Source organism: Pantherophis guttatus, chromosome 2 (genome assembly GCF_059756535.1).
Source record: "Pantherophis guttatus breed Tessera chromosome 2, ASM5975653v1, whole genome shotgun sequence".
Taxonomy (NCBI): domain Eukaryota; kingdom Metazoa; phylum Chordata; class Lepidosauria; order Squamata; family Colubridae; genus Pantherophis; species Pantherophis guttatus.
In genome coordinates, this window is record NC_142064.1 from 271,802,359 (window position 1) to 271,819,413 (window position 17,055).

The 17,055-nt window shown below is 37.3% G+C and overlaps 1 protein-coding gene across 1 annotated transcript; it reads left to right on the forward strand.

The window, feature by feature from the left end:
* Positions 1-9,003: 9,003 nt before the first annotated feature.
* LOC132711861 (vomeronasal type-2 receptor 26-like) lies at positions 9,004-16,359 on the forward strand. The gene is made up of 3 exons (XM_087885111.1): positions 9,004-9,186; positions 10,419-10,545; positions 14,872-16,359. The coding sequence occupies exons 1-3, from the start codon at positions 9,010-9,012 to the stop codon at positions 15,768-15,770; spliced, it is 1,203 nt and encodes a 400-aa protein (XP_087741237.1). The 5' UTR covers positions 9,004-9,009; the 3' UTR covers positions 15,771-16,359.
* Positions 16,360-17,055: the final 696 nt, after the last annotated feature.

Consider the following 17,055-nt stretch of genomic DNA (forward strand, 5'->3'; position numbering starts at 1 on the left):
AGACAGCCAAATCCCTAAATATTTGACTTTACGAACTACCTGTAAGCCCAAAGTATTTTGTAGTTCTAATTTTTGTCTTTCTGTCATATTCTTTGCTATAATATTTGTTTTTGTCCTATTTATTTGTAATCCAGCTACTTCACAAAATTTCTGCATTATATCGATAAATCGTCCTCCGGAGATTAGTCATCTGCATACGCCTGGACCTTATATTCTTGTTCTCGGATCCTTAGTCCTCTTATGCTCACCTCTTATTATCCTAAGCAGAGGTTCTAGCGTGAATATAAACAGTAATGGGGAGAGTGGGCAGCCTTGTCTCGTTCCCTTCGCTATCGTCACCTCCTCCGACTCTTCTCCATTAACCAAAATCTTGGCCTTCTGTTGATTATAAATTGCCTGGATTGCATTAATGAAATAATCGCCAGCCTCCATCTGTTTCAGTTGTAATATTAGATAATTCCAGTTGACCCTATCGAAGGCTTTCTGGGCGTCCAAAAAGAGGAACGCCGCCTGCTTCTCAGGGTGGGCCTCGTAATATTCCAGGGCATCCATTATAATCCGTACATTATCTTTCAACTGTCTAGCTGGTAGGAAACCATTTTCATCTATGTGGATAAATTCACTAAGGTATTTCTTAAATCTAGCTGCCATTACAGCTGCAAAAATTTTATAGTCGGCGTTTAAAAGTGAGATAGGTCTATAGTTATGTATAAGTGTTTGGTCCACTCCTTCCTTAGGTATTAGAGAGATATAGGCCTCTAGCCATGATTTGGGGGCCTTAGACTCCATCAACACCATATTAAAAATTTCCTTCATATATTTTATATACAAATCTGGAAAGATTTTATAGATCTCTGCAGGCAAGCTATCAGTGCCAGGGGTTTTACCGGTCTTCTGCCTCTTGATCGCAATCTCTATCTCTCCTTCCATTATCTCTTTATTCAACAACTCCTTGACTGATTCTGGGAATTTGGGAAGATCCAACTGTTCCAAATATACCTTAATTTTCTCATGCGGCACTTGCTCACTAGCATACAGTTGTGAAAAGAATTCCTGAGCGATCCCGTTTTTCTGTTCATTATCTACCCATACGACTCCCGTCCTGTCCTGTAATTGATCTATCCGCCTACTTTCCCTTTCCTTCTTTAGTTTATATGTAAGCCATCGGCCGGCCCTATTGGCATGTTCAAAGTGATGCTGTCTGGCCATTCTAATATTATGTGCTATTTCCTCCTGATCTAGTAATATGAGTTGATGTTTATTTGTGTCTACTGCTTCCTTAGCTTTAGCATTTAGTGGGTTAGTCTGTAAATTCCTCCCTGTATTCTGCAGTTTCGTTGTCCATATTTCCCTCTCCTTAAGTTTCTGTTTTTTCTTCCCCGCAGTGTATTTAATCGCTAACCCTCTCATTTGGGTTTCGCTGTATCCCACAAAATCTGTATCGAGGTTTCCTTATTGTCGTTGACTCTAAAGAAGGCTTCCATTTCTCTCTTTACCATTTGTTGAAATTCCATCTCCGTTAAAATGCTTGCTCTCAACATCCACCTTTTATTTCTTTTAATTATATCCCTATTCCACCTAACCAATAATGGACTATGGTCTGCCCCGGTATTAGGTTCCATCTCTATCGCTACAGTTCTGGTCTTTAAATCTGTAGTTGCCCACATCATATCCAGCCTCGACCAAGATTTATGCCTGGGAGAGAAGAAGCTATATTGATTTATCTGAGGGTGGAACGTTCGCCATAGATCCGTAAGACCTAACTCATCCTTCATATCGGCACATACTTTTGGAAGTATTCTCCTGTTTTCTCTCTTTTGAGTATTTCCCGGTAAGTAGTCCAAATCCCTGTCAATTACTGCATTAAAATCGCCCAGTATGGCTATATGATTATATTGCAACTCAATAAGTTTTTGATACACCTTTTGATAGAAATCAGACTGTCCATTATTTGGGGCATATATTCCCACCAAGAGGACCGTAGCCAGCCTATACATATCTCCAGCATTAGTATTCTGCCCTCGTCATCCATATAGATTAATTTAGATTCCAGGCAATTCCTAACATAGAAGGCCACACCTCTTTGCTTCTCGTCAGCTAATGTAGCATACAACTTACCAAGTTCAGGACATTGCAAAATACATTCACATTGCTTTTTAATATGCACTTCCTGGAGGCATATGACATCCATTTTTAGTTTTATTAATTTCTTAAAAACCCGCCCTCTCTTCAACTGTGCATTCAAACCATTTATATTTTGTGAAAACAAACATAATTCCTCCCCCATCTATACTTATCTGCGTTCTTTGCTCTAGTTGTCTGTCTAGTTACCCGTTGGTTAATCTCCTCTTCTTCTTCTCTTACTCCTGCTGCTCCTTTCCCCTCCTGCCCTCCTTCCTGACCCTTACTATCTGCCACATATTCACTTTCCCTTCCTCCTTCCCTTTCCCAAGTTGCAAATTCACTTTCAAGAAATTCATCAGCTTCTTGCGGGGTTTCAAGACGTACTCTCTTCCCCTGCCGTGTCACCATCAGCCCATCTGGAAGTAACCATTTATATCTCACATCATATTTCCTTAGTTGTGTTGTCAACGCTTGGTAGTTTCGTCTTCGATCTCGCACCTTCTTCAGCAGCTGTCTCAAAACAGTGACCTGTTTGCCAGCATATTTTATCACCTGGTCCTTCGATCTCTGATATACGTCCTCTCGTAACGATCTCTTACTAAATTTTACATGAACTTCCCTCGGGAGATTCTGTCTCCTGGTAAATGATGTAAAAATCCAGAAACATTCGTCAATGCCATTGTGTACCATTTGCGTGTCTTTCTGCAGCATCCCTGCGACCATCTCAACCATCTTATCTTCCAAGTTTTCATCTGGTTCCTCCCTAATATTTTGAAATCTCAGGATGTGGGCAGACTTCTCCATCTCAAGCAAAACTATATCATCTTCAAGCTGCTTATTGACCAATAGCTGTTGCAACTCATGCCTCTCTATCACCGCCTCCACCTTCTCCACCTTTGTAGCTACCTCCTGGATCTGACCCTCATGCTTTTCCATTGTCACACACACTTCATTTAATCTCTCAGAGATTTGTTTCACTTCCCCTCGCATACCTCCCTTCTCCTGTTTCAATTCAGTCAAGTCCTTCGCTGTGGCCTCCTGTTTTTTTGTCATAGTTTCCTGTATGGCATATAGTAAATTCTGAATTCTTTGGAGTGTAGAGGTCTTCTCGGCCACAGCTACTGCCTCCATAGATTTATGCAGAGAAGGAGGAGTCGTGATTGGTGCCATAGCTGCTGTTGATATTGGGAGCTTCTTTCCGGTCTTAATTGAAGAGCTAGACATTTCTGTTAAGCAGAGGAGCCTCCTCCAAAGTAGCATATAACTAAGATGAACCCAAGGGTATTAATTATTACTCTACCCTGTCCCAATAGGTAATCGATATTCTAGTCTATTAATGAGTTACTTTGGTATTTCGTCACTTATCTACGTTGCTCCCTATCCCCCCTTCAATATTCTGAAGTAGTTAATAATAATTAGTCAATTTAATGTAGTAATCAATTAATCTGTTTAGTATTAGAATAATGTTAGATCAGCTAATTATCTAATTGGTACTTTAGAATTAATTAATACTCTAAACAAATCAGTTAGTTCACTTAAACTTAAATCACACTTATAAATTTAACACTTAGTTTTCCAAAGCCAATATATCCCAACAAGTTACTTATACTTTCAATCAGTCCATTAAGAGAAAGGATCTAAGAGTCAGTAGGTAGAGCAAAGTTACTCTTGACAAAGGAGTTCAAAAGAAGAAGCGCTGTTCACATTGAAATATCAACGTGCTCAGATCTTGCACTATGCGGGTTCTGAGGAAGTATCAGCTTTTCAGAAAATGAGATCTGGATTTCTTCTTAACATCCATTGTTGACAGTTACGTTTTCTGCATTTCTGATCCCCTATTAAATCCACCAAAGGAGGCTGGAATCTCCCAGCCACTACCCAAGCTCTGACATTATCTTTTCAGGATCTAATAGGTCTTCTTCTTCTGCCATATCCGTCATCGGACGTTGGTGATCATGTTGTCAAATCCTATTTTTATCAACAGCCGCATGAAAAAGTGCTGCTGAGTTTTGTCCACACCAGTCTATTAGGTTTTGAAGCCACGATGTTCTTCTTCTGCCTGGACCTCGTTTGCCTTCAATCTTTCCCTGGAGGATTAAGTGAAGGATGCCGTATTTTCCTGGGTGTCGCATCACATGTCCAAAATATTCTAACTTTCTCTGTTTAATGGCTTTGATGATTTCCCTTTGCTTTCCCAGGCGGCTTATCACCTCCTCATTTGTGATTATTGTTAACCCAGTTTATAAGAAACAGCCATCTGTAAATCCACATTTCTTTCTTTTTTTTATTTTAAAAACAAGCGTTATTAAACATAAAAAGATAAAATACCATATCATGTACACATAAAATACATTTGTGTTAATACAAACAACATTACTTACTAAAACTAAAAAAACAACAACAACAAAAGAAGAAAGTGACTTTAGTCACACATCCGTTATCTTGTTAAGGGTGCCTAATTGTTAATTTTATTGTCATACAGAATTTTACATTTATTCTCATTTCTTTGAGTTATCCAATTGTAGCATCTATGGATAAATTAACATTTGAGTTAAAAGATAAGGTAGACTCAAAATATTATACGGTGTGGAATAGATGGTAAATCCACATTTCAAATGCTTCTCATTTCTTCAAGTGGTTTTCTGTCAGAGACCAACTCTCTACTCCATAGAGCAGGATAGTAGAAGCCCCAAATAAAACATAAATCTCCTTTTTTTTTAATCCAGATCAGCTACACTTTTATTTCACCAATCCTGAGTGATAAAACTCAGTTACCTTTTTTCTACTGGACCGTCCCCAAAGAAGGTGCTCAAAACCTGGGGATTGTTAAACTGCTGCTGTATTTTCGATGGACATTCATTGGCGTCTTTGCTGCAGACACCGATAACGGAGAACATTTCATTAGGAACTTCATTCCTGTGCTGGCTCAGAATGGCATCTGTGTTGTTTTTTCACAAATCGTATTATTAAATGATGAGAAGTTCAAGCATCTGATTTCTGTTTTCAACCTGTGGGCCCAAATCAATGTATTCGTTTATTACACAGAGTTTACGTTCGTCGAGGGAGCCTTCTTCTTAGAAGACATATTAAATTCCTTGCGAAAGCCTATTGAAGGGAAAGTTTGGATCACAACCGCTTTATGGGATCTCACCATTGACTTATCATATAATACTCTGTCTTTCAGATACACCCATATCATTTTTTCTTTTCTTATCCAGACCAGCCAAAGGACCAAATTTGACGATTTCCTTGATTTCTATTTTTTTATCGAAGCATTTATGACTAAAAAATTTCACTGTTCATATGGGAAGCCTGCCTTGTCTGTGAAAGGCTGGACAAGGTGTACAGAGAAAGAGAACTTGGAGACTCTACCTCAGCAGAAGATTGACAGGATATTTTCTCTAGATAGCTCCTTAACTTACAATGCCATCCAGATTGTGGCACATGCCTTAAATGTGGTCAATTCACCCCGATCCCAGAAGACAAGGATGGAGAGAAAAGACAAGGTGGAAGTTAAAAGTATTCAACCATGGCAGGTATTTCCTTATCGGTTCCATATATGTTGTTAAGGGCGACCTCTAGATGATGAACATTGTGAAACACTCTTTGAGAAATGTCATATACATTGACAAAAAATACCTTTTATGAATCATTTTCATTCATAAGAACCCTTGTCCTCCTCTTTCATATACAGATATATATATGTTTTCTGAGGTTTTCACGGGTGTTTGTATGTAGGTCTTTGGTTATTCAGGTTTTCTCCCACATAAAATTGGAAGTGTCTTGGTGACGTTTTGACGAAGTCTCATTCGTCATCTTCAGGCTGGTGTTTTTGGCTTCGTGCTTCTAGGGGCAATGTGTGATCGTAGCTGTTTCTTCCTTTTAACTGCTAGTGGGGGTGTGAACTGATTGGGTGTGAGCTTGGCTGTGTTCTGATTGGGTGGAGGTGTGTTCTGATTGGTTGGGGGCTTGGCTGTGATCTGATTGGCTGGGGGGGTGTTCTGTTTGGGTGGGGCTTGGTTGGGCTTGGGTTAGTCTGAGTTGCAGGGGGATTTGAGCTGGTGAGCTGCGTTGCTGTTGTTTGGCTTCACATTCGTGGTCGTGCCACACTTTATGTTGGGTGTCAGTCTGCTTCATGTATGGATTGGAGGGGTTTAAAGTGGATAATGATCCAGCTGTGGCCTGCCTTCTAGTCCGTGGTCGTGCCTCATCATTGGTGTAGGTTTGAGTCTGCTTTCCGCGTGGATGTGTGGTGGTGACATCCTGTGTGGCCCTTGTGATTGTGGGTTTGGAGTCATTCCTCGTGTTAGGGACTTGTTTGTCAATAAGGGCGGGTTGCCAAATGGCTGGTAAGCGGGAGGTATCATCTCATTTATTCATGCTGTGTGGGCGTTTTTCTATCTCAATGGCTTCTCTGATTATTCTGCTGTTAAAGTGTTCAGTTTTGGCGATAGTTCTGGTGTCAGCCTCAGCTTTCCTGCTTTAGCTGCCATAAAAAACGGGGAGGGATTAGGTATGGAGCAAAGGGGGGCAAGAGAGCAGGAGGGGGTTTGTCTTTGTAGGAGGGGACTTCGTGGGAATCGAAACTGGATTTCAGAAGGGGATGGCTAACCAACTGTCTCGACATTCCTGATGGATGACGCTGCCAGACGTGTTGCCACCTGACCTTTGGAAGACCTTTAGATTGGCTGAGAAAATATAAACACGAGGGGGGGAAGAAGCTTAGTAGATGCATTTCGCGCGTTTTGGTCACTTCCAGCTTTTCACTGGGGTGTTAATCTTTTCATATTCAGTAAAAGTACCAAATTCTTCAAAATGCTTGAGTTTGGGGTTTTCTTTCCTGGATACTGAAGGAAGCATACCTGACATCTGGTCTTTTTAAAGTCAATTTCATGTCCTGTGGCTTTAAGGTGTTGGACCAGGGAAGAAGTTTCTTCCTCTTTTCTGACTGAGTTCTTGTGTTCTTCAATGCGTGCACTTATTCGTCTGTTGGTTTGTCCGATGTATGTGGTGGGGCAGGTGGGGCATCCCATGAAATCCCATGAAACTTGATATTATATAACATATTTATATCTATTGTTTCCATAGTTATAACATAATTATCTATACATTTAGCACTCTATATATTTTAATTTGCAGTTATGCACAGTCTAATAATAATATTTCTTGCAATACGTATTCTATTGTATAGTTTTATACCTGTATTCATTTCTAGCTTATTGACCCTCTTTCATCGTTAATTTTCTAAGCTTTGCATCTATTATCTAGCCAATAGGCCCCATATTTTAGTAATAGGCTATTTCTCCTTTGTCTTTAATTTCTATCGTTAACCTGTCCATTTTGGCACATTCTAATATTTTCTTTATTACCATTTCCTCTGTCGGTATACTTTCAATTTTCCAAATTTGTGCATACGTAATTCCGTTGCTGCTGTTATTTATTTTTTTTGCATTGAAAAGTTTTTTATTTTATAAACAAGCATACATACAATATATAATCAATCAATCAGTGTATCATCTGAATACATCTTTTTTCCTCTTACTCCTCCAATATTTATCATATCTTGATATTATCATTTCATTTGTTGTAACATTTTCCCCACATTTACTTTTATATTTGTACCTTTATCTATTCAACAATTTTATCCCAACCCAACCCTCCCCCCTCCCCATGCACCCCCGACTTCCCAGAGCAAAAACAGAGTATAACATTTAACAAGCAAAAGCTAAAATATACTAACCTACTACAAAGTTTAAAATTCCCTCACACTCTTTAACTCCTCTTTTGCAAATTCATCAACCTCCCTTTTGTAAATTCTCAAAATCAATTGGGTTAAATTCTTTCTTCCTGAATATAAAATCCTTTTTCTTGGTATGTAATTCAATAGCTTTAACAATATTACAAGCATTAACAAACACTGATAAATTTCATTTTCATCCCTCAAACACCTTTCTTTTTCAACATTGCTCCCTAATAAGATTCTAAATTAAACATTTATCCTCTTTATTCCTTCATAAACCAATTATCAATTTCTAACTATTCAGCATTAAAAATTCTAAATTAAACATTTTAAAACTTTAAACATTTTATCACCTATACCTTTTAAAATAATATAATCTTATATTAAACATTTTAAAAACCTCTTAATGCATCAATAAGACCTTCTTAGTTCATTTCTCAAAATATAAATTTCAAAACCTTCAGGAAACTATCCCTTAAATTTTTAATTAACCATTTCTATATTTTTTCCCAGTCCTTCTTCCTCAATCAACATTGCCCCCTAATAAAGTTCTAAATTAGACATTTGTCCTCTTTAATCCTTCATAAAATTAAACATTTTAAAACTTTAAACATTTTATCTCATATACCTTCTTAAAATACTATAATCTTATGTTAAACATTTTAAAAATCTCTTAATACATCAATAAGACATTAAGTCATTTCTCAAAATATAAATTTCAAGCTCTTCAGAAAGGTATCCCTCTAATTTTTAATTAGCCATTTTAATACCTCGATAACTCTTAAAAAGCTATCATTTTTACCTCGATAACTCTTAAAAGGCTATCATTTTTATGTCCAATTTTCTGCCATCTGCTTATCTTCAAGAGAACTAAGGGGAGAAATAAAACAAGAAAACAAGAAAATATGGGCTAGTTGGGAATGCCAGATGTTGGAAAGAAAATATCCGCCATTGGTACCTGAAGGACAAATCTGCAGATTGTCCTGAGAAGAAAACAGGCTGCAGCTCAATAAGCCAAATTCCTTATATCTCTGTACATCAACTTGTTTAGATGATTCCATTTGTGTAAAAATCTCTTTCCTTATATTCTGTAGCTTCACCATTTCCTGAAGAATCCTCAGATCTACAACAACACAATAGAAGGAATGTATTTGGGTAGAAATGGAGATTTGATGGCTGACTTTGACATTGTGAACTGGGTGTTGTTTCCTAATAAGTCGACCACCAGAGTGAAATTTGGGAGTCTAGACAGAGAAGGAACCATTGGAGTCAAATTCAGCATCAACAAGGAAGCCATCACGAGCCCTCAGTGGCTCAATCAGGTAGAGGAAGAGGTGTCCCATCTTTTTACCGTGTTTCCCTGAAAATAAGACATTCCCTGATAATAAGTCCAATCAGGTTTTTGAGCGCATGCACTAAAATAATAATATTTAAGCACATACGCAGCCAGTCCTCGCTATTTCCTCTAGTTAGGGTTAGGGAGACAGAGCTGGAAATCAGCAAGAGGAGCCCCGTCTTGCTCTACACACCCCAAAATAGTAAGACCTCCCCAAAAATAAGGCCAAGCGCTGATTTCGGAGTTTAAAAAAATATAAGACAGGGTCTTATTTTGGGGGAAACACAGTAGTTTTGTCCATCATCTCAATCAGTGTACCCCTCCATCCGAAACTATATGTAAGACCGACTGCCTTCAAATTCATGCTTCAGAATTATATTCTTTCATTTATAACCAGCAAAGGAAAAGATGCTTTATGACTTATACAGTAGAAGACTTTGGTCTAAGAACATAGAGGGAAAAAATGTGGAGATGGAGGGAAATAGAAGCAGGATTTAAGAGGAGGGGAGAAGTAAAATCAATTGAGTTACACATGTTCATTTGGACATGTATACATTCAAGAATTTGACCTTGTTTGGTAGAAGAAAAGTGCAAAACCCATCATATTGAAGAATTTCAGAATTCTAATTTCTCCTCCATATGATGTGTTTTTCCAAAGGTTTCTCTGACAGTCTTCCAGAGACAGTCCTCTAAAATGGAAGCATGTCTGACTATCATGCTTCCAGTTTCAAGAGTAACTTTCTAGAAAATTCTCTGGAGTGGCCACCACAACATGGCCCAGAGGAGAAACAGAATGGTCCACTTCTAGTCCATTTTGCACATACCTCTTGTTTTTCCCTGTAAGATCCTGCCTCTCCAGTCCTCTCAAGAAAGCAGTACTCATGAAACAAAAGCCATTTCAAAAGGAAACTTTTATTGGAAGATTGTGATAGCAAGAGATCTAGGCAGGAATTAAGTTTCCCGCTCAAAACAGTAAAGTGCAGACAGAGCCCCTTCCAAAGCTCAATACGTTACCAAGCCAATCTCGAATTGTAAAGATATTATGAGATAGTCAGGCTGACGAGGTGATAAACGCCGGTCTCCAAGGCAATGCTGCTACTCTTCTCTGGAGACGAGATAAGCTATGGGACCTGACTATCCCATTCCAAATACTATAATTCATTTCATAACTAATCAATTTTGCAGATGCTTCTGAATGCAAATTCTGTTCACTTTCAGCCCTTGCCTCACTCCCAGTGTGTGGAGCCTTGTCAACCTGGCTATTTCAAGGTGGTCCAGGAAGGAAAACCAATCTGTTGCTACAACTGCGTCCCTTGTGCAGAAGGGAGCATTTCCACCCAAGAAGGTGGGTGAATGGGAATCAAAACAGCCCTTGGGATAGGAGCAAAGGTTCCTGCAGATCTTTGCTAAGAAGACATTTCTAATATCTTCTAAGTATTGGGGGTGGGGGGAGGGACTATTAATTTAACTATCAGAATTAATTTCACCAAGGATATAACAATAATATGAGCTGGGAGAATTCATTGGAATGAGATGTTAAGTGTAGAAGAAGCCAAGCAGCTATCAAGAAGCATATGTGACTTTGTGAAGGATCAGTTGAAGTGACATGAAGCAGCCCGTTGTTTCACCATGACAAACAGAATGATGTTGCTTCTACAGTATGAAGTTCTCCATTGAGATAAATTAATCTCCAATGTCAGGGTTCCAAGTAACACCCCCAATGAAAGAAAAATCTTTTTTTTTAAAAAAAAAAATTTATTATATTATTAAAGTAACATTATAAACAACGTATACAATACTTCACCCTGTGCTATACATAAGAAAGGAAGATTTGGTTCTTCGGATATATCCTCATGATCGCCAAAATCCACGTTCTCCGGGTACAGGTACCGAAGCATCTAATTTTCCCAGCGCATAGTCCACGAATGGTTTCCAAATTTTCCAGAAAATATCTTCTTTATAATCACCATTTCTAATTTTAATATCGCATGTCATTTTATCGTTTAAAGCTAATTTCCACATTTCAAAATACCACTCTTCTATTCTAAAATTCACATCTAATTTCCAATATCTGGCTATTATAATTCTACCCATTATAATCATAATTCTAATCAATTCTTTCTCATATTTTGTTGCTTCTATTTCCTTAATTATCAACAGTAATATAGTTTCTGGTCTCAATATTATTGCTTTCCCCATCATTTCAAATATCACTTTCTCCAATTGTTGCCAAAACTTTTTAACTTTATCACATTTGTACCACATATGTTCATAAGTCCCTAATTCCATATCACATCTCCAACATTGTTTACTAATTTTGTTATCCATCAATGACAATCTTAATGGAGTCCAAACAACCTTATAATTATGCTCTTTAATCCTTATAGATAAAGTCTTCATAATTCTACTCTTCCAATTCACATTACAATCTAAATCTGATATTTTAATATTAAGTTCTTTTTCCCAATTCATCTTCATCACCCTTTGTGGATTTCCATCAAAATTTATAATCTTATATATCTTACTAACGAGTCCCTTTAGCCTAATTTCATCTTTCATAATTTGGAATATTAAATGTTCAAATTCAGTTTTACTTCTACTTATTGAACAATTGTCCCTTACTTTCTTAGTCCATTTTTCTATCTGTATTTTTTCAAACCAGCCTAAACACAATTTTTCAATGATTTCTTTTTTCCTCCTTTCATTTTCTGAAGTTTTTAACCAATCTATTATAATTTCTATATTTTCATCTTCCATTACCCTATCACGACTTATATTAGTTTTAATCGGCCAATTTTCAATTGTCTTCCCTAAGAAAATTATATCTGGAATTAAAATTTTAACAAATTTATTCCAAATTTTACTCAGTCCCTTTAACCAATAGCTATTAATTACACATTTTGATTTTGCTTTATCTAAAAACCATGTTGAGCCAAATCTCTTGATGTCTTTTAATTCTAAATCTCTCCAATGACTATCTTCACCTTTAAATATTTTTACCACAGTCCGAATAGCATAAGCCCAGTAATAATTGAGTAGTTTGGGGATTCCTAATCCACCTTCCTTTTGATTTTGATACCACATGTTGGAGATTGAATGATAATGGAGAGGTTAAATTTGAAATTGTTTGGGATGCGATGAAAGCAGTGTTTAGAGGGGAAAGTATCAAGTTATCAAGCAGAAAATATAGAAATTATAAAAATAAAATTGAAAATGATAAAAGCCAGATTAAGGAATTGGAGAATCAATTTTTCCTTACTAAAGAAAATTTTTTTTGGAGGAACTAAATTTGCTAAAAAATAAATTGATAGAAGAGGATATAGACTTGGTAAAAAAGAATATGAGATATTTAAATAGGATTTTTTTTGAATTTAGTAATAAAAACTCTAAGTTATTGGCAAGGATGGCGAAAAATAAAAGAGAGAAGAGAGAAATTGGAGCCTTGATAGATGATAAGGGTATAAGATGCTATAAAAAATCAGAAAAATGCGAAGTGGTCAGGAATTTTTTTCAAAATTTATATTCGAAAAATTAATTAATCGGGAAAAACTGAGAAGTTATTTAGAAAAACATGTTGTGAAAATTGACCAAACATATAAAGACTTGATGGAAGAAGATATAACACAAGACGAGATTAATGGAGTAATACAAAAAATAAAATTAGGGAAAGCTCCAGCTGAAGATGGATTACCTGCTGAGTTTTATAAAGAATTTAAGGAAATAATAATACCAAAATTGCAAAAATTATTTAATGGAATTTTACATGGTGGAGAAGTTCCGTTGTCATAGAATAGAACGGTGATATCTATAATCCCAAACTAGATAAAGACTTAGAAAGGATTGAGTCCTATCGGCCCATTTCCTTAATTAATCAAGATGCAAAGATATTTACCGCCATTATAAGTAATAGATTAAGTAGATTTATAGATAGATATATATGTTATAATCAAGTAGGCTTTGTGAAGGGTAGATACATGAGCGATATTGTCAGAAGAGTATTAAATATTATAGATGTTGCTGAATATAATGCTGATAAAATAGGTATAGTATCATTAGATATTTTTAAAGCTTTTGATTCTGTACAATGGGAAACTATTAAAACAATCGTTGAGGTACTAGGTTTTGGTAATAAGTTTATACATGTTATTTCAAAATTGTATCAAAAAAGTAGTGCAAGAGTGAAGGTGAACGGAAGGTTGACAGAAGAGATAAGATTGGAAGCGGGTACGAGACAGGGATGTCCCCTGTCTCCAACATTATTTTTATTAGCTATGGAAATTTTGACTAAAATGATAGAAAAAGATGAAGAATTGGAAGGGTATAAGGGATATAAGATAAATCTGTATGCGGATGACACTTTGATTATTTTGAAAGATATACAGAAAGATTTGAAAAAGATACATAAGCATTTGAAAGAATTTGAGGAAATGACAGGTTTGAAAGTAAATTGGTCAAAATCTGAACTATTAATGAATAATATTGGTAAGGAGTGGGAGAATATGCAAGAACAACTTGGGATAAGGATTAAAAATACATTGAAATATTTGGGCATAACACTTTCATTCAAAGTTAAAGAAATGAAAAAACTAAGTTATGATGTGGTGATGAATGAAATTGAGAAAAAGATAGATAAATATAAAATGATAAAGTTGTCTTGGTTTGGTAGAATTGCAATGTGTAAGATGATGTTGTTGCCAAAGTTTAATTTTTTATTTGAGATGTTACCGTTAAATTTGACAGAGAAAGATATTGAAGGATATCAGAAGAAATTGGATAAATTTTGTAATGGCGGGAAAAGACCTAGATTAGTGAAGAAAATGTTGAAAGAAAACTCTGAGGCTTGACTTTCCTCAAAGTTACATTTTATTGAAGATGTCATATTGGCACATCTGGGAAAACCCAAATCTGAAAGCTTCCAGGTTTTCCTCACCCAAAGGAAAATTCAAGTCCCTGCCCAACACCCACAAGTCCATCACATGGCCCAAGACAAACACCATGCTGACTGGAGATGCCTCTCAGTTCTAACCCTCCAGGTGCAGGGCAAGATGTCCTTGATTCTGAGAAAGGAATGTTATTATGACTACCTGTATATTTCACCCATGCTCCATACAATCCCCCCATCACAGTTTCCCACAGTAGTAAATGTGGCAGACCTGAAGATGCAATGAAAAAGATGGCTTCTAGGCCTGACAGCCAACTCACACACTACCTAGTCAGTAATCTTGCCATCTCCTCCATTCCAGGATGGACTTGGGATAGACACATTTCTGCCTAACCATCTTCCTCCAAAGTATCCAAGGAGTAGGCAAGCATGATTTGTGTTTCCTGTGGAGTAGCTATTTGGGGGAATACATTGCTACCAGAGAGGAACCTCTCCTCATTATGGCGATTAGAGAGAAAACCAAACAATTTTATATGCCCCTTTTTAATCATTAACCATTGGGATTTGGTGGGACAAAATGAAAGCAAAAATAGTGGAACAATATTGTTATTGAATTTCAATTTTATCTTCCAATTAATGGGTAATGGGACAAATCAAACTCCATTTTGGAAAACCAGAAAATTCCAACCTTGTCAAATTGGCTTAGTCCATTAGAAACCTTCCTACATGATGTAGATCAGGGGTGTCAAATTCAAGGCCCATGGTAAATATTACATTTGTCCTCTATAGATGCAGACCACTGCACCAGATGTCCAGACAATCAGTATCAGAACAAGCATCGAGATCAATGTATCCTCAAAATTGTCACTTTTTTGTCCCATCAAGGGTATTTGGGAATTATTCTTACTTTCTTTGCCCTATTCCTGATCTTAACCACAGTTTTAGTCTTGGGAATCTTCATTAAATTCCAAGAAACTCCAATTGTCAAAGCCAACAACCGGGACCTCTCCTATATCCTCCTGGTCTCCCTTCTTCTTTGCTTCTTGACTTCCTTTCTCTTCATTGGACGGCCAAGGAGAACCACCTGCCTTCTCCGACAAACAATTTTCAGCATCATCTTTTCAATTGCCGTGTCTTCCGTCTTGGCCAAGACAATCATGGTGGTTCTGGCCTTCCTGGCCACAAAGCCAGGAAACAGAGTGAGAGGATGGCTGGGCAAGAGTCTGACCAACACCATCATCATTTCTTGTTCCAGTGTCCAGGTTGCCATTTGTTTCACCTGGTTAGGAGTCTTTCCTTCATTCCCTGATTCTGACATGTATTCCCAGCCTAGAGAGATTGTTCTGCAGTGCAATGAAGGCTCTGTCACTATGTTTTATGTTGCCCTTGGTTACATGGGTTTTCAGGCTGCCATTTGCTTCATAGTGGCCTTCCTGGCCAGGAATCTACCTGGGTCCTTCAACGAAGCCAAGCTGATCACCTTCAGCATGCTGGTCTTTTGCAGTGTCTGGATCTCCTTTGTGCCTACCTATCTCAGCACCAAAGGGAAATTCACGGTTGCTGTGCAGGTCTTCTCCATCTTGGCTTCCAGTGCTGGGCTGCTGGGTTGCATCTTCATCCCTAAGTGTTACATCATTTTGCTGAGGCCAGATCTGAATACAAAGGAACATCTGATGTTCAAAAGTTAAGTAAAAAAGTGATGCTGATGGATGTTCTGGGGATATAATTCCCACCCAATATAATTCTCACCCATTGGGTACTTTTCAGGAGAAAACACTATCAGGCTGCTTTTTGAAGTGATCTCCTGCTTAAGACTAATTTCCATGCTTTTAAGTTTCTGTGTCTGGTAGTATTATTTAGCATTTTGGGCTTCATTATCAGCCTTAAAGTGAGGATGTTATTAGAATTTTAGTCTGGCAGTGTTGACCTCCTTTCAGATTTTAGGAAAGCATGTTTTTCTTCTGTTTTTTTCATGGGGGAAAAACAGCCTTTTCAAAACTGAATCTTAGTCAATGTATTCTGAAAGTAATTGAATACACTTGCAAGTTTTAAGTAAGATACTAATCCATTTTGGAAAGAGCATCATGTAACCCATAAATTTACCACATGTGGAAAGTAATCTCTAATCAATGTTTTCTATTGTTCACTTGTCAAATGTAATAAATGTCTTTCGTTCTCTCATTGGTTTCTTTCTGATGTATCACATGTACCAAATTTTTCTATCATTTGTTTCTGTACCCTATTAAAAGACTTGGACTTCCCCCATTCCATAAATGCTTTTCACTGTCCCTGTGATTTGTGTTTTTGGGTAGGGCTGAACCAGTGGTGGGATTCAAAATTTTTACTACCGGTTCTGTGGGTGTGGCTTGGTGGGCATGGCAGGGGAAGGATAGTGTAAAATCTCCATTCCCTCCCCACTCCAGGGGAAGGTTACTACAAAATCCCCATTTCCTCCCAATCAGCTGGGACTCAGGAGGCAGAGAATAGATGGGGACGGGGCCAGTCAGAGGTGGTATTTACTGGGTCTCCAAACTACTCAAAATTTCCCCTACTGGTTCTCCAGAACCGGTCAGAACCTGCTGAAACTCACCTCTGGGGTGAACAGATTACTTTTACAAAAGGAAAAAGTGTTTTTAATCTCAAAGATTCAGAGAAATAAGGCCAAACAATTGGGGAAAATAAAGCCGCAACATAAATGGTTGTCACCTTTTTTTTTTAATCCAAGGGACATTAATTCAGTAATAAAATATTTATAATTATTAAGATCTACCAAACAGGTAGAAGAAAGTATTTTTTCCCCTATAATCTATCCTGTCTAACAATCAAAACTATAGATCAGAAGTTCATTTCTTTTTACTTCTGGGGTCCTTGGTCCTCCCTATGTGGGCTTGTTTTCTTGCAGATGTTTCATGTCCCAAACTAGGTAAGATAGAATAGAATTCTTTATTGGCCAAGTGCGATTGGACACTCAAG